The sequence below is a fragment of the Idiotropiscis lumnitzeri genome, chromosome 17 (genome assembly GCF_059441095.1).
Source record: "Idiotropiscis lumnitzeri isolate Australia: NSW breed Sydney's pygmy pipehorse chromosome 17, RoL_Ilum_1.0, whole genome shotgun sequence".
In the NCBI taxonomy this organism is placed as follows: Eukaryota; Metazoa; Chordata; class Actinopteri; order Syngnathiformes; family Syngnathidae; genus Idiotropiscis; species Idiotropiscis lumnitzeri.
The window spans coordinates 9,724,157-9,741,906 of record NC_142407.1 but is presented as its reverse complement, the minus strand read 5'-3'; the positions used below and the strand labels follow the sequence as shown (position 1 = coordinate 9,741,906).

Genomic DNA, 17,750 nt, shown 5'->3' with positions numbered 1-17,750 from the left:
TGTGCTAACTTGAGACGGCCCGAGGGGCTCATAAGAGCCACCGATCAGTTTAAGGTGGTGACGGCACCCAATGATACATCGAGAGTTTCTTTGTTTTGTTATTACCGCTAATTTTGCACTCGCTCCACCGTGATTTAAGACACGCACATACGGATGGATTTTCTCAAATCAAAGTCAACGTGAAAGACAATTCAAGACACAATCAAAACTAATGTACATGCTTTCAGAATCAGACAGTTTAGATAGTTATCATACAGTTCACATCCTAAATCATTCTAAAAGATTATATAAACGGTAGCCGATCAATCGCATCAAAGGGGATCTAACAACTAACCAACAAACCTACTTGCATTTTAGGAAACCAAAAATAAAATTGGCATTTTTGTAAAACTCAAAGATGGTCTAGACCAGGGGTGGGCAAACTTTTTGATTGGCGGCCGACAATGAGTTCTAAAATTTGACACAGGGGACGGCCCAGGAGCAGATGGATGGAGTGTTTTCGTAACCTCACCTCATCGAAGGAAAAAAAAATACATTTAATTTTAAATGAAAGTGAACAAAAGCAATATATATGCCTTTGAAAAAAAAACGCTATTTAGAAAATAAAACATTAACAACATTTATTCATTTAATTTTTTTCAAGTTCGGCGGGCCGGATTAAAGCGTTTAACAGGCCGCATGAGGCCCCCGGGCCGTAGTTTGCCCACGCCGGGGTCTAGACGAAAACTAACCATGTTTCCATAAACATCAAAGACCGTTTAGACTCCAAGTATTTATAAAATGTATTTTATTGACCTTGAGATGATTTACAAGATGAATGTAATACCTGCAAAAATGTTAAAGCATCCATTGTGATGAATGCAAGCACCATCGAAATAATAATTGATACGGGTCACCTATTTGATCACAGCAATCGTTCATCGCGCGTACGGGGCAGCATTCGACAATCTCTTTGTTTCACCCCAAATATAAAAATAGAACCGAGATGAGCGTTCTTTTGTCTCAGTTGATCCACTATTAGCTCCATCGGCGCTGGACTGGTTTTGTCACTGGGGCGTGGCCTTGCGATGACGCCTGACCAAGCGTGTCCTCCTTCTTCTCATGCCGGCTGAGGACCAAGACCATAAGAGGAACTCAACAACAAGTCCAAGTCCACATGTTATGGTCATTGAGGGAGTGTTGATGTTATTTTATTTTTTTTTTTTTTGAGGGGGTGGGGGTGTTTACCTGGAGCGTTTCTGGCAGCTGCAAACCTTCCGCCCTCTGTGAAACGGACACAATTGTCATTGATGTTTAAAGTTCCCTGGGAGCTCCGACTTAATGCATCAGGACAAAAAATAATTACGGTATTTTCCGGGCTACAAGCCGCGACTTTTTTCCTCGATTTTGAACCATGCGGATAATACAACGGTGCGGCTTTTCTGTGGATTTTTCTTCACCGGTAGGGGGCGCTGTGTAGTTCCGAAAATACGCTAAATCGATAATAATTTTTTTCTCTTGGGTCTGTTCTGCTAATTAATTAGCAAAGTTTTTTTAACAATCTGTTTACGTACCTTTATGTGCATTCACAGTACAAAATTGTTTTGTACATCCAGGAAACATAATTTTTTTTCCAACATAGAAAACTGCGGCTTATAGAATTCACTCTTCAATGAACCTAACTTCCATGACATAATATACACGTGCTGCGATCGTTTGAGAATGTCGAAGACTTTTTGGTGACTTTTCCTAAAGAAAGTGCATACAAAGTCCTAACGATCCGACCTTGGAAATTCCACAACAAACAAATCAACCAACCTTGGATGAGTTTGGTGATTCTCTCTGACTCCTGTTCTATCAGGTTGGGGTTGCCGTGGATGGTGGTGATTCTGGAGAAGTCCGGACCTGCGTGGCAAGTTAAAAAATGTTTAAAAAAGAAAAAAAAAGAAAAAAGAACAACAACATTGAATTCAAAAGCAGCGTTTGATCGTATGTTTTTTTTTTTTGAAGACTCCTGTTGCTTTTGTTTGGAAATAGAAGCGGAGCCCCTACCCTCAATGATATGCGGCTCGAACTCCGCGGGGACCTTCGCTCCACCTTGGGAGGTTGTCGAGAGTCAATCCATTAATTCACCGCAACAGACAGATAGACAGACAGACAGAGAGACCCTACCAACTCCACCTCCGCCATTAAAGAACAACAACAGACGGACAGACGGAAGCCACCGCCTCTGCCACCGCCACACACAACAACACCAGACAAACAGATGTAGACATACAGACACAGACGCCTCATTGAACCTTTTCTCCGGATTAGAAACGTCACTTGAGACGAGATCATTCTTTTGGGACTCAAATCTTCTTTCAGCATTAGTACCTTCCCTTGAGATGAGAGCCTTTTCTCAGGAATAAAACCATTTCTTGTGACTAGAACCTTCTCTCCAGACTCAAACTTTCCTCCGGGATTTGAACCTACTCTTAGGACTAGTACTTTCCTTAAAGACTACCACCTTCTCTCAAAACTAGATCCTTCTCCAGGGAACAACAGATTCTCTGTCCAGGATGCTTACCTTGGAACTAGTGTCTCCTTTTTTTTCTTCTGTCACGACTTGAACCTTCACGCAGGGCTTGAGCTTTCACTTGGCACTAGAACCTTCTTTCAAACCTTCTCTAGGGAACATCTTCTGTTGTAACTAGAACCTTCCCTGAGGTGCAACATCCCTAAGGACTTTAATCGTTTCTCAGGACTATGACTTTTTTCTGGAGACTAGAGCCCTATTTTGGGACTAGTACCCTCACTTGGAAATAAATCCGTCACCTCGGACCAAAATCCTATCTAAAGACTTGTATCTTCTCTCAGGACAAGAACCCTCTCTCATTACTAGAAGCTTCACGATGGACAACAATCTTCCTCATTAGTAAATGCCGAATAGAATCTGCAATCTGCTCTTGGAAGTAGAGCTTTCATCCTTGCAATTAACACCTCTTCCTTTGGACTAGAACCTTCTCTTCTTGGTTTGGTGCCCAATGACATAAGATTTTTTTTGGGCACTTATTTGATTTCCAAATCTACAAATAATTCTGTGCACTCTCTGAAGTTGAAGCCATTGCTTGCCACATCCAACATGGCGGACGCGCTAACATATTGGCCAACATGCTCGATGAGGCGTCTATGTTTTTACGCAGCTGTCACACATCCAGACATCATGGTGATGCATCCAGCTCGTTCGATGCAAGAAAACAACTTTTGCTCGAGCTGTTCTTTCCAGACGTCCACAATTCTGTCGGCGACGACATTTACGACTTCGGCTCAACAACTGATTTATTGTTTTTCATTTATTGCTTTTCTATCTCACCAAACATCTTTATGAGCAGCCTGCCTCGAAGGAAGAATCAATAAAACACTTTGTCGTGAACAACAATTTAAAGTCGAGCCAGTAAACATAAGATCCGAGTTTTTGGAAAGACCGGAGATGATTTTAGAGACTTCAACAAGCCTGACGGAAGTGTTGACTTTCTGGTGAAGGCACAGATGATTTGGAGTTACATAGACATTTTTTTAGAAACTTCCAACTTGATTCAGTTCTCCTTTGAACCGCAGATAAGCATTTGATAAACAACAGCGAACGTTAAACAATCCTAAATACACCTTTTTTCGTAGACGTCAGGCGATTGATGCCCGAAAGTTGGCTTTGTGTTAACATCAAAGACTGTTAAGACATTCCTGACACATCAGACAAAATTTGAAAGTATTTGGTTAATCTCATGAGCGCAATTGCTTAAACAGCAAATACGATTTTGCTTTCAACAAACGTGAGTTTTGTATTTTTGTAAACACGATAATCAATATAAATTATAAATAAAAAAAATTATTTAGAGTCTTCACCAAAGCCATCGGATGTGATTTTTCGTGAAGTCATTTCAGTCTTCAATTAAGTTAACATTGGAGAAGATTTTGGTTTTGTTGGAAACAAAAGAGACTATTCAGGCTTTAATGAGAAAGGTTTTGTATTTTTTTCGTTTTTGTTTATATCAAAGACAATTGAATCCTCAACGAACCCAACGCTCTCTTTTTTTGTAAGTGATTTGAGCTGTTCAGCTCAGTCTTCAACGAACCATCAGGTCTGATTTTTTATTTTTTTTTTCCCCATAACATCAAAGCGCCTTCAGTCGAGCCAACTTACACAGATTTGCAGTCCTCAACAAACTTACAAATGCATTTTTTGTAAATAACAAACCTTACGAATGCTTTTTCGACAATCCAGTCTTCATTTTACCTAAAGCATTTTTTTAAACATCTGTCAATTCTGAACCATCAACAAACAATTCAGAATTATAACATAAAGATCAGAGATTTAAAGACTTCATCTGTTTTTTTGTTTTTTTTGTTTTTGGGATTGCGATCATGAAAATTTTTGTTTTCCTGTTCTTGCATTTTATTTTGTGTCTTTGCAGAAACAAATGATTCTCGATGCTACCGAGGCCTGTCTGACTTTCTTGGCACTATCCGGCGCACACTATGAGAATGATGTCTGAGGCGCACCGACATAAGTTGGAATGATGATGACGACGTTTGTGTTAGATACACACGTACAAGCACACACACCGAAAAAAAAAAAACACCCTCAGAAGATGAGAAACTGACCTGTCATCGTCTTCCCTTCAGAACCCACTTGTCCACCTAAAATTTCAGAAGTCATTGATTATCTCCCGGCATTTGGAGGCCATTAAGAATTGCAAACGGCGAACGTCTTACCCTCGATGACTCTGGTCACCTTGGTTACACCGGGCTCCCCGATCACTCGTGTTACCTTGGTGACAGAGGGCTCCCTCTCGATGACACCTGTTACCTCGGTGATCTGCGGCTCGCCCTGCACCACCACCCGGGTGACCGTCGGTTCCGTTTCGATGACCCGCGTTACCGTGGTGATAGAGGGTTTCCCCTCCACCACCACCCGAGTGACCGTCGGTTCCGTTTTGATGACCCGCGTTACCGTGGTGATGGAGGGTTTGCCGTCCACCACTTGGGTGATCGATGGTTTCTCTTCGACGACCCGGATCACTCCCGTATGTTCGGGAACTGCGAGGAGGAAGTGGTGCCATCAAAACCCGTACGGGAACATTGACGTTTGTCACATTAAGAAGTCTACAAGACACTTTTATCAGCCAAATTCATTTTACGGATCATGTGCATTTTTTGGGAGTTACAAATGAAGGTTTTAAGAACTGGGTTAGTGCTTCAAACACAAATTACGGCTTCAGGATACGGTTAGTGTTTCAAATGAAGGTTTTTCAGCTTCAAATTTGGGTTTTGTTACAGAGATCACTTTTGGTGGCGTTAACTTTGGCGGGCACAATTCATGACACTGCGTTAATACGCGATGCAAACAGTGAAGCTGAAGATTTGAGAGGCTCTCATTACGCCATACAAGGATCCTAACCGGAAATGCGGACCTAGATCCGTTTTTTAACGTAATAATAACAGAAGTCGACGACAAATCCTCACAACAGGACACCGAATGACACGACATGATGACATCTACTGAGATGCCAGGTGTGACGACATATTTTTGGCACGAATAGAACCACATAGTACTCGTGCTGCCTGATACCACCTGTGTCCTCTCAGTAGCTCCTACTTGACCTCAGCTATGTTAGCCAGAGTTCACTGCAGGATTGACAGCCGAATGAGCTCATTACCAAATGCCAACAACTCCTGGTGGACTTTAAGAGCGGCTGTTGACAGGAAGCATGAATGTAATCGGGGGCTGGAAGCTTGGGAGGATTCCGTTAATCAAGACTTGCAAAAATTCCATTTTGGATCTTCTCCAATAGCAACACAAATCCTGAAAGAGATCCTTAAGGAAAAGTGCTAACACCTGAATACCACGTTTGGGTATCCACTAATATCAACAAAAACCAGGAAAGCCTTCAGGAGCTTCAACGCTCCTAGCAAAACTCTGGAATACGTTAGCAAGAATTTCTCATCACTTCAATGTTGGACCTGAAAGACGGTCAAACTATCTTTTTCTTCCACATCAAACTCATCCATGCATTCCTTGTGGACCTTCACCATAAACAGATGTGTCGAAACGTTCATTCCCACTAATTACTTATTAATTATTAATTACTAATTAATGACTAATTACTTGAACAGCTTCATTTACGAACGCTCACAACCCAATCTAACGGATCGGAGCACTGCATCACCGAAAACGGATCCATCTGAGCACTCGCTCATCATACGCAGATCAACATTAACACTCCTTCCCTTCAAACGGATCCATCGGCACACATCCGGGCCATTAGATGAACCCAAGCCCTGGTTCACCTCGAGCAGATCCAGCTATGCCCTCCAATCACCATTAATTGATGCATCGTCGCATTTGTTCCCCACAAGCTGCTTTATTCAAGCAGTCATGGAACTACCACATTCTTCAATTTTTTTTAATTGTATTTTTTGGATTCAATTTTGTATTCAACACAAACTGTTGCTTCCAAGCACCCAATCGGACTGTACCTTTTTCCGTGTACTCTGTCCTAGTGATGGTCCTCCCTGCGGACAAACAAATAGCTTTAGCTTTAGCATATTTAGCACGTAAAGCTGAGGCTCAAGACAGGAAAAAGACTTACTGACGAAGGTGAGCGGGATCTCGGAGTAAGTGAATCCTGACACAAACTGCGGAGAACAAAAACCAGCAGGAGGGTCACACAGAGTCCCTGAACTAATGTCAAGCCACCATTTCATTTCACCCGAATGTCAAGGGCACCACCACACACAGCAGGTTTGAGTTCAAGTTAGCAGGAGTCACTCATTTTTGGCATCTTTTGTTTCCAAAAATGACAAAAATGGTCTCATTTTTTCCTACCTTAATCTTGATGTACTTGATGAGCTTCCTGAGGAGGAACAGAAGATCCTCGCGACCCACTGGAAGATCTGCAAGGACGAGTCAGGCATCAGCCGGAGTGGAATTTTTTTTTTTTTTTTTTTTCTGTAGCGTGTTGACCTGCTGGATAGAGAAGGTTGTTGACCACGTGGATCACGCCGTTGGTGGCCATCAGGTCACTTTCAGGGACATCCACGGAGTTGACGTGAATGGAGTTGTTCACCTGGATAAACACACAGGGAGGACACTAAGGTACCGAAAAGTGGATGTGACGATGACTGCGATTACATCAGAGAAACCATAACCGATCCTTTTCGGGTGAGTAGCGAGATTTCTCCAGCTTGGTGACAACCCTCCGGCAGGAACTGTCAGATGCTCAAGACATTCTGAGTTTGTTGTTTTGCTTTGAAATAAACAATTCGTGACACCAGTCCTAAAAATTTTCAGTCATCAAGTCAACAATTTGTGGATACGGCCGATACCGGTGGCAAAAATCTCACAAATGTGTTGAACAGCGTCGCCCAATAACTAGCGTTCATTCAAATTTGCTCCTCCAAGACTCCGTTTGTTACCATATTTGGTTAACGCAAGAAGTGACTTCCTGGCTGTAACTTTTGCAGTTGATGGCGAAAGCAGGCCCATCTGCTTAATGACGGAACTTCCTGCAATCATGAGGCCCGGCCGGCTGAGTCACTCGAGGATCACTTTCGCCTCCTCCACAGCACTTTGTGTCCGACGCGTTCAAGGCCCACGTTGGTTTGATGTCAACTGGAGCTCGGGTGTCGCTTCAGAATGGAAATGACGGCGGCCAGCTCCAAATTGCATTTGGACCGCCCCCACAGATTACATTTTAGCAAGTAAGGCCACATTTGATTTTGAAAACGGACACACGGGCCAGCCAGGTCATTTGACGTGACCAAATATGGAGGAGAAATTGTATTTATGCTCAAGTGATAATTCATTCTCATATTTTACTGTACTATTAATGATGAATTGGATTAGAATAATTAACCAGTTGTCATGCTTGTGTGTATCTATTTTAATTAAAACATTTCACTCTTTAGAATTAATTTATATATGAATTAATTGGAGCATTATTTCATGGTGAAATGTTTCAAATATTTATGTAAAATTGCTTTTATTTCACAGAATTTTTTTTTTTCATTTAATGAATGGATTCTTTTTTTTTTAATTATTATTTTTATATATTTATTCAAGATTTTATTATAAAATTATAAAATACTTAATTTTCAATTTTCAAAATAATTATAATTAATTACCAATTATGTAATTGAAAAATGTCAAATGTGCAAGTGGAATGGCTCACTTGAAGAAAATATTTAAGATTCAGTAATTCTATTTTCAAATTAAATACAAATGGATTTATTCATAATAAATTCACGGATCATTCAGTATAAATGTACACACTGTACGTGTAAGTGCAAATATTGAAGCAAATATTTTATGACTTAAAGTCATCCAGTGAGATGAATTACAATGAGTACATGCAAAAATAAGTAAAGACATTTTAAGTTTATTAAAAAAAAAACCCCGTTCATTGAACGCAAGAGAGTGACTTACAGACAAAACTTGCAGGTTCCTGCCTTGCAGCGTCTTTAGCAGATTGGTCACGCCTCCTTCCAGGCCGCCATTGATGAAGATGCCGCCGGCCACGTGGTAGAGGAGGATGGTCCTGAGCGCCGTCACGTCGCCTGTCGCAAGGCAAAGGCAAAGGCAAAAGCGGTTGGAATTTGACCAGCTGGGCGGAGCCTCCGACACGGCGGGCCAAACGACGGACTTTTCAGCAGCATCACGTCGTCACTTGTCATGTCGGCGAAGGCGTCGTCGGTCGGCGCGAAGATGGTGAACGAGCCCTCCTGCTCGAGCAGCTCGTTCAGATCGGCCGTCGACATCAGGGACAGGAAAATGCTGGATTTGTTACAAACAAGATGGCATGAAATCATTGACAAGCAAAAAATAAATCTTGGCTCGGGGCACGACTGAAACCTCTTTTTGATCCTGTTGGTCAGACCGGCCAACTCCATTGACAGGAAACGTCAATGGATTAATTCATAATTCCGTGCAGAATGGAAAAAAAAATCTTGGATTGATATCATAATCAAAAAATGATCAGGGTTGTTGCTTGACGTCAAAATAAAATCCTTTTTTTCGGCTTTTTCAGGAAAAGTCAATGTTAATTTTCATACAGAACAGCATAAAATGAACAAAAATCAGAAACTTATTTCGCGGACCCAAAAATGAAAAAAAAATCTTGTGTTGGATATTAAAATTGAAGAAAAATATTGCAGTGTCCTTCTTTACGCGGGTCAGAGATGAGAAATAAATTCTGCCGTAATTACAAACACAACAGCGTGAAATAACCATAATTCATTTGTAAGCCCCCCGCCCTCCCCAAAAAAAGAAAAACGTCATGAGGTGCGTACCCAAATGCCCCCCCCCCCACAATCATACACACTGTCCTCACGTGAAGCGTCCGTCGGCCTTGAGGATGTCGTAGGCGGTCTTTTGTGAGGGTCTGATGATGGTCCTGATGAGATGCAGGACGCCGTTGCTTCCGCTCTTGCTGCCACGCACCATGCAGGCATTCTCGATGCACACCGCCTAAACGCGCAAAGGGAAAGGGGCTTGGGCTTTTTTTTTTTTTTTACTTGCCAAACTTTGGTGTTAGGATCATCAAATAAATAAATTCAGTTCAGCGCTTGGAAAATTGGATCTGACGTTAGGATTGTGTGGTGTGCCTGGACCGGAAAAAGTTGGCGGAACCCACTCTGCCTTCGAGGTCGGGGTGTGAAGTCTGCTGATCGTCACGTTGCTCGTAATCAAGAGCAAGTCACCCACGCAAAGCAAACCCAGATGAGATTTTGACGTAAGCAGCACGGATCGTCTGCCAGGGTTTTATCGAATTTGCAAAGAATTTGGCACAAACTTGTGATTCATCTGTATATCTCCAAACAAGTCTCATCCGGCGGGAGCTCACCGTGCGGTAGATGAAGACTCGCAGAAGCTTTCCGCTCATGGTCTCCAGCAGCTGGCCGTTGTAGAGCTCGCTGAGCGTGACCTTTCGCTTCAAGATGTGGTTTTGCAGAAGGTACCTCAACGCCGTCTGGTCGGTCGCCATCACCTCGTCTGACAAACGCAATCAACAAGACGGACAGGAAGATGGCGCCTTCAGATGCGTGAGCTCATGTTTTTTCCCTCATCCGTAAGAGATGCGCCAGGCGGAGGAGTTTGCGGGAAATTGGATTGCCAAACAGCTGCGGCCTTGTGGAGTTGACTCGTGAGAATTTTCCCAGTGTACTCGACATATAAATTAAGTCCTCCAAAGGCAATTTAATTGGATGAATAATTATGATGACTCCAAATGTTCACGTGTTTTCAAATTGGATCCGTCTAAGACGTGGTACGGACTCACTGGTGAAAGCCGAGTTGACGGGAGCGAGTAGCGTGTACTCGGTCTTGGGACCCAAGGCAGCGGCTAAGCCCAGTTCGGACATCATGTCGTTGAAGGTGCTCTGGTCTTTGCCCAAAAGTTCAATCACATTCTTGGCTGAAAGATACACAAAATGGACCCCGATATCACAATAGTCACCGGTTAGTTCTTAAACTATTTTCAACAATTGAAATTGGTGAATAGTGTGTATCAATTTGTGCAGGTGGTGGTATGCATGATGAGCAGGGAGTGAAGATAGCAAATAAAAAGCTGGTTGACCGGTTAGGAATTGTGCCGAAATACGTTTGGCCATCAACACGCTTGTTCTCACCCGAGTTTGGTACCAGAACTTGGTCAATGAGGTGAATGACGCCGTTGGTAGCAACGATGTCCTTCTTCAGCACCATCTTGATGCCGTTGACCGTCAGACTGTCGCCGTCGCAGCCGATCTCCACGCTGCTGCCCTCTTCCGTCTCGTACACCGAGCCCGCCATTATGGCTTCTGAGCACTGGACGCTCTTCAGAAGGTGGTAGTTTACCAGGGCTGCGAGATAGGATGGGAGGAATGGAGGAAGGGATGAAGGGAGGAAGGAAGGCAGGAAGAGAGGATGGGTAGGAAGCAAAAAAGGAAGGGAGGTAGGGAGAGACAAGAGGAAGGAAGGGAGGAAGGAAGGAAGAAACGGTAGGAGGCAAAGAAGGAAGGAAGGAAGGAATGAAGGAAGGGGAGAAGAAAGAAAGGGTGGAAGAGAGGAAGGAAGGAAGGGAGGGTAGGAAGCGAAGTGGTGTAAGATGGGTGGGAAGAAGGATGGAAGGAAGGGATGGAGGAAGGAAGGAAAGAAGGAAGGAAGTGTAGGAGGCAAAGAAGGAAGGGAGGGGGGAGGGAGGGAGGGAGGGAGGAAGGAAAAAAGAAAGAAAGATTCAGAAGCAGTTCACAGCATTTCAGTTTAGCGTGAACTCTTCAGTATTCTCGTCAGTTGTGTCGTAGAATTAAAACACAGTCATACACTATCACCCTGCTAAATAAATAAATAAATAAATAAGATAACATAAACCAGCAGAGCTTTGTTGTGATTCTGCACGGGGAGCAAAACTGCAGCAGCAATGGCTCCCTTGAGAGCGTCTTGCCCAGGGATGCAAGTCTTATGCTGCTGCTGCTGCTGCTGCTCTTAAACACAACAAAACCATGGAGCTCTATTCACTTTGTTTTTTTAGGAGGGCAAGGATTCAAACAAACTTTTGTCCCACACACAGAGTGACTGCAAAATGTTTTTGTAAGAATGAGGCACTTGTTGTGTGTTTATATATAAAACGACATCAGCAATCGTACAAGTAAGCAAACAAGAAAGACCTGCGCCAACCGAGCTGTTCGCATCATAAAAACCACGACCACGTCCAAGGCTACTTTTTGGCCAAATGTGACCGAATGGTCCACGGAGGACGTGACTCACGGAGGACGCGAACCCTGGTTCAGATTTCCTGGCTGATCGACGGCTGTGTGACTAAATTATTGGTCGGAGGCCTCGGCGGAAGTTGTAAATCTGACTCGTTTGTCCCGCTTTGTGGACAGGCGGCTGTGCTACATACTTAAAGTCTTCCAATAACATTCCCAAAAAAAAAAAAAAAAAAAAAAAAATGAACAAAAAATCAACTACAACAAATTGCAAAGAGGCATTAGGCACCAAGGTTAAGTGAATTTGAAAATCTAACCCATCATTGGTCCACTTTTGACATTCAAAGACTCAAAAACTTCGCTGGCGAGCTTTGAATTCCATGTAGTCATTGTCTGCTCCACACACATCATTCACCACATGAAAAAAAACCAAAAACCTGCAATGACGTCCTTGTCGCCCATGAGGCGTTGCAGGTGGCCCGGCCCCAACCGGTCGAAGGCGGAGTTGGTGGGGGCAAACAGCGTGAATTGTCCTGGCTGGTCCAGCTTGTCCATCATACCCGACGCTAACGCGGCCATCTGGTGGCACAAAGGTCACCACAGTTTGCCATCTTGCTTTACTTGGACTTTTTGGTCCTGCTTTTTAGGGGCAAATTTTTAATTTTTTTATTGATTTATTTTGTCTCTCGCTCTCGCTCTCGCTCTCTCTCTATATATATATATATATATGTATATATATATATATATATATATATATACATATACACATTTCTGTGGAATTTGGAGAGTAGAGCATTCTTACACTGAAGGAGGAGAGCTGGTCTTCCACGTCCAGGATGCCTTTGATGGTGTTGGTGACGGCGCTGATGACCTGGTCGATGACGTGCACCACGCCGTTGGTGGCCACCTGGTTGGCGTGGATGATCCTGGCGCAGTTCACCGTCAACACCTTCACATCATCGATGAGAGTTTTAGTTTCCTTCCAGGCCGCAAGATTTTTCTACTTTGGCATATGCTTTCAGCTCAAGTGTACAAATGGACAAGAAACAGTGAAGTGATTGTAAGAAATTTGCAGGAGCCTTGATAAATCAAATGCTCTGGCAAACTGGGGGGGGGGGGGGCTTCCCCACTCACCCCATTGGCGTAGTGGTTGATGTGCAGGCCCAAGTCGTTGTACATGGACGTGACGCTCATGCCGTTCTTCATGTCTTTGGTCAGCAGGCGCGAGTTGAGCATGTGGAAGCGCAAGGCGTTGTACAGCTCCTTGTTGACGTTGCCCACCAGCGCCGAGCGAACGCTCTGCAATCACACCGCCGCCAAATGCAACAATCAGTTAACTTCTTCTCAAACTCGTCCTTGGAGAGCTTCGTGGGGGCACGGCTGTGATTTGCGGGGGTTTGGTTGTGCTTTTTGGGGCCAAGGCTGCACTCTGTGGGGGCACAGAAAAACTTTGCGGCCGGGGGAGGAATTGGGGGCTTAACTTTTTGGGGGTACACATTGTGTGGTTTCAGGTGCATTTGGGGTGGGGGGGTGGTCTTGGCTCTCATTGGCTCTCATGTAAGTCAGACCTTGATTAGGGGCGGGGGGGGGGGGTCACACAGAGTCAGAATGAGCTCTCGAGTGTACTCACGGCGTCCAGGCGGTCCCAGGCGTCGTTGCTGGGCGCGAACAAGGTGAAGGAGCCCTTGCCCTCAATCTCCTCCCTCAGCTTGGAGATGTCGGCGTACTGCTGCGTCGACACTGCCTTCACCAGGCCCAGAGTGCCGTACACATGGTCAATGGGAGCCACTTTTTCAAAAATCCAATGTAGAAAAGAAGACAAATTATGTTAATGCGGGGTTGTGGGGAAAAAATGATTTTTTTTTTTTTTTTTACTTCTCATATTTGAAAAACACGAGGCACCGACCTGCAGGACATCCTTTCATGCCTTCCAGACGCATGTAGCCGGGACAGCACTCGTACACAACCATGCTGCAAGTGGGGCAGATGAAGAAAAAGATACAAGAAGAGAGAAGTAGTAAAACATACACGAAAAAGATAGAAAAAGAAAATTAAAATATATATATAAAGATATAAGAAAGGGATAGAGGAAGAAGCAGAAAAAAGATACAGTCAATAGCCATCCAGTTAATGTGAGTTTTTGTCATCTTTTAATAATCAACGAACATTATGTTCTCTCAGCATGTCTCTGTCAGCATCCACACAATGAACTCTATTTCAAATGCTTTTCCTCGCAGCTTCCAAATAGTACCCATGGCGCAGTCTCTTAACATTCCCACGACAAACTCGTTCACAGGGATGAGAGCAGCCTCGCGGTGCGTTCAAGTGCGCTCAGAAAAACAAACCAGCAAGCGTGTGGTTTGCCTGCTGTGTTAATGGACAACCGTCTTTCTCCGAAACAACTTTCTCCCCTCCACACACACCCACACTCAGGCACGCGCATGCACGCACGCACGCACACACGAACACAACTTGACAAACAAACACACACAAAAACACTGTGTAAAACGTGTTAATATTCGTACACACAGCTGGACGTCAGGAAGCCATGATGTCATCACCCACTGACAGGCAAACAGATGTGCTCCACATGTGTATAAATTAAACACACACTTAAACCCCAAAAAAATAAAAAGTCTGGGGAAAAAAATCACTTCTGCTCCAGACAAAAGTTATGTTCGGGGGGCGTCTACTTTAACAACACAAAAAAGTCTCAAGGACAAAGGCTGAAATTGAACAGGAAGTGGGTTCAACGTTTCCAGCATTTACAGTTTGCCATCGCAAATTGAGAATTAGTGAAAACTCAGCCCTTGAAGGTAGTTGCATCATTTGACACAAAAGGCACCAGGGAGGCCCAATCCCAGTCCAGAAAGTCAAAAGCCCGCCAGAGTTTAGCCAAAAACTGTTTCGACTCAACTGGCAGGCCATTGAGTTAAAGCCAAACTGCGGCGAACTTTTGGCTTTTGGAACCCAGATTGGACACCTCCTTGTTTGGATTTTTTTTTATTAATTAATTTTCTTAGAATGGTTGTTTATTTTATTGCAGGGCTCATTTTGGAAACTGGGTGGACATGTCTGTCTCAACATGACTCAACAAAAAAAAAAAACTTCAAAAGCCATACAGTCAACCATTTTGGCATGAATCAGTAACATCATACTGACAGCTGTTTCTAATATTTTGACAGCCTTACATGTCAACATGTTAGGTGCACGTATACACACACACGCACACACGCACACACACACACACGCGCACACATTTTGCTGGAGTCTGGCACCAGTTACCATTTTTCTTTCCTCCCAAGTAATCAAAAAGCTCCCCTGTGGCCTCATCAGGCGGCAATTTGTGTTTTCCTTCCTACATTTACACTTTAAGGTCTCACTCAAGCCATCGTTTCTTTAGCGTTATTGTTTTATTGTGAGTTTGTCTTCAAACGAACGCACGTGTTTGTCTCAAGGCGTTTTGCATTTGTCGTAAATTGCTTCCATGCGAGCCTCCGACGTATGTTGAAAAGAAGACAGAAACCGCAAATCCTCCTGCCGGCTTTTAATGACGTGTTTGTTCGTGGGGATTTTCATAAGTGATTGTGTACATCTATTTCATAAACAGCTCAATTTTACCCTGTGATAGCGCTCCTGGCCTTCACCGCCAAAAATTGAACCCCAAAACCTGTCGAACTTAGCAACGTGAAATTTGTTCTGCCTGTCTATTGTGATTAAAACCACAAAAAAAAGTCTCAAGAAGCCAGGAGTCGGCCATTTCGGTTAGAAGTGGCCATTTTAGGTTCATTTTTGCCATTTCTAGGGCCGAGAGATTTTGAGCAGCACGTACTTTGGTAGACATGTCTGTCATGATCAGATCTACAAAAAAAGTCTCAAGAAGCCGTGCCTGAAAGCACACAGCAAGTCATCCATTTTGCCTCAAAGCAGTCCTGCGCCTGATGAACATCAAAGATCACCTCCTCTTATGAGTCTTTCTGAAAAAAATCAGCCACTTGTGCTTGGCAAAGGGAAATTTAGTCGACGCCCAAAAAAATCTTAAGAAGCCTCGCAACGGGAAGTCAGTCATGTTGCTTATCTCCTGAGCCACACGCTGCATAAAAAACCAGCAGATTTACCTAATGTGTGCGTGTGCGTGCGTGCATGCGTGCGTTGGGTGATGACACTTACGCCTTCTTGCCACAGATGGCGCCTTTGTACCAGTTCCTGCATGTGCTGAAGTATTTCTTCTTGGTCCCCAGAACCTGCTGCAGGGCGCACACGTTGGGCCTGAATGGCAGTTGAGGAGGGGCGGGGTTAAGGAGGGATGGGGGTGGGGGTTGGGGGGGAGGCAAATGGGAAAAGAAGAAAGGTGGAAGTTGTTGAGTGATGAGACGGCAACAACACAGAAATGATGGGCACAAAGGAAGCGCAAACTGTTTCATTTTGCATGCACGTTTTTTTTTTTTTGGGGGGGGGGGAGTACATCAATTCACAGTTTTGATTTTTACGCCTCAACTCACAGCGTCACTTCTGGTTGCATCAGAAATATTTTGACATTCAAATCCTTGTTTTTGTCCATTTGAATTGAGAAAATGTTTCAATTTGATTTGATATTACTAAAAATATATATGATACGCATAAAACTTCTTTTAAAAAAATGTGTATTTCATTTAACTTTAAATGATATAAGGAGCACATTTTTGCATTGAATAAAAGCATTTTTCACACGAAATGTGCATTTAAAGCTAACACATGTGTAGTTGCCTTTATTATTTAATGTTATTATTACATTATTATTTGGAAATACGGAACTTTTTACTCATACGGGTACATTTTTTTTCTCCAAAATGTTAACTTTTGAGCCCCCAAAATGGTGACAAAATATTTTTTTTTACTCTCTAAATAAAAACATTTTTTTCCTGTAAAAAAAATTCTGAAATAGGAACATAGTCACCAAAAGCTAAACTTTTTTTTTTTAAATATATAGATTTTTTCATACTTGCAAGACTTTTAATGTTAATACAATTTCTTAGGAAGACACATTTTGTCAGATTTCTTTTCTCAAATGTGCAACTCTTTTTTTCCCTCCCATGCAACAAGTTGCTTTCTTTTAAAATATGGCTTTTTTTCTTCTCCGTATTCTTGGAAACAAAAAACATTTTAGCCTGAAATGGTTCAAAATGAACTCAAAAGAATTATTTTCATTCTTGAAAATGTTGTACACGTTCTAAGAAATAAAACACATAATATATTTTTTTTCCCTTGTGGAAGTTTTTTTTTCACTTGTGGGAGTCATAAATTTCCTTTTTTTCTTGAAAACAGAACCGTTTTCGGCATTTAAAAAAAAAAAGTATTCGCCAAAATGGTTTGTCATTTTTTGGAAACTTTTTGACTCCTGCTCTCTTTTGCATGACCCCGATGCCCCCGAGAAAATGTCATTCGGTCCTTACCCTTCGCTTCTGGCCCTGATGCGGCTGTGGCTGACAATCTTGTCGTAGGCCGATGCATCCACTCCGGCCAGCGAGCACAGCGCCATCAGCAGCAAGGTGGCCGCCGTCACCTGTTGCATCCTGGGAGTCGTCATGATCCACACACGCGCTCGGCAACTCTGAAACGTACCACTTGTTAAGATGTGTGAGCGCCAGTGGGCCAGGTCCCTCTTTTATACAAAGGCTCACACACACACACACACACATTGAGGGCCGGGCCCCCACCCCATTTGGACCCCCCTCCCCCATCGACTCCCACCCAAGCTCAACGCAGACGGGTGGTGGCCCCTCCCTCTCCGGTTGACACCTCCATCCCATCCCAGAGCACCCGGGACACCCTCGCATGTTCCATAACACACACACAGCACATGTTGACAGATACGTTTAGCGATGCTGTAATGGCGTTACGATGCATTAGGGCCAAAGGGGCAGTGCCCTGTGGGACTAAATGTCTTTCCTATTGTGTACAGAACATGCATTTCATTTGTAAATCAATTTATTCACAAATGGGCTCAAAATCCCGTCTTGAATGAATTCTGCCTAGAAACAATTAAGCTTGCGTGGGTTTTCTCG

At 43.4% G+C, this 17,750-nt stretch overlaps 1 protein-coding gene across 2 annotated transcripts; it reads right to left on the bottom strand.

Moving 5' to 3' along the window:
- Positions 1-798: 798 nt before the first annotated feature.
- On the bottom strand, positions 799-17,343 carry LOC148320116 (periostin-like). Of its 2 annotated transcripts, XM_088280000.1 has the most exons (23): positions 17,139-17,343; positions 15,877-15,975; positions 13,613-13,677; positions 13,337-13,494; positions 12,841-13,005; positions 12,509-12,655; positions 12,144-12,285; positions 10,648-10,860; positions 10,299-10,433; positions 9,864-10,012; positions 9,351-9,487; positions 8,664-8,794; positions 8,447-8,577; positions 6,986-7,088; positions 6,848-6,915; positions 6,612-6,657; positions 6,499-6,534; positions 4,735-5,058; positions 4,624-4,659; positions 2,032-2,076; positions 1,798-1,884; positions 1,228-1,263; positions 799-1,108 (listed from the first exon to the last, which is right to left on the bottom strand). In XM_088280000.1, the coding sequence occupies exons 1-23, from the start codon at positions 17,270-17,272 to the stop codon at positions 1,047-1,049; spliced, it is 2,649 nt and encodes an 882-aa protein (XP_088136126.1). In that variant the 5' UTR covers positions 17,273-17,343; the 3' UTR covers positions 799-1,046. The 2 variants fall into 2 exon arrangements, with proteins under 2 accessions (XP_088136126.1, XP_088136127.1); XM_088280001.1 differs by lacking the exon at positions 2,032-2,076 and having other exon boundaries at positions 17,139-17,342.
- Positions 17,344-17,750: the final 407 nt, after the last annotated feature.

What these genes read in the sequence shown, in the direction of transcription:
- LOC148320116 (XM_088280000.1), bottom strand. Translation starts at nt 17,272, where the DNA reads ATGACGACTCCCAGGATGCAACAGGTGACGGCGGCCACCTTGCTGCTG. An exon ending in GAGTCTTCATCTACCGCACG is followed by an intron (nt 9,488 to 9,863) that starts GTGAGCTCCCGC and finishes TTGCGCGTTTAG; the next exon opens with GCGGTGTGCATCGAGAATGC. An exon ending in GGAACCTGCAAGTTTTGTCT is followed by an intron (nt 7,089 to 8,446) that starts GTAAGTCACTCT and finishes GTGTTTATCCAG; the next exon opens with GTGAACAACTCCATTCACGT.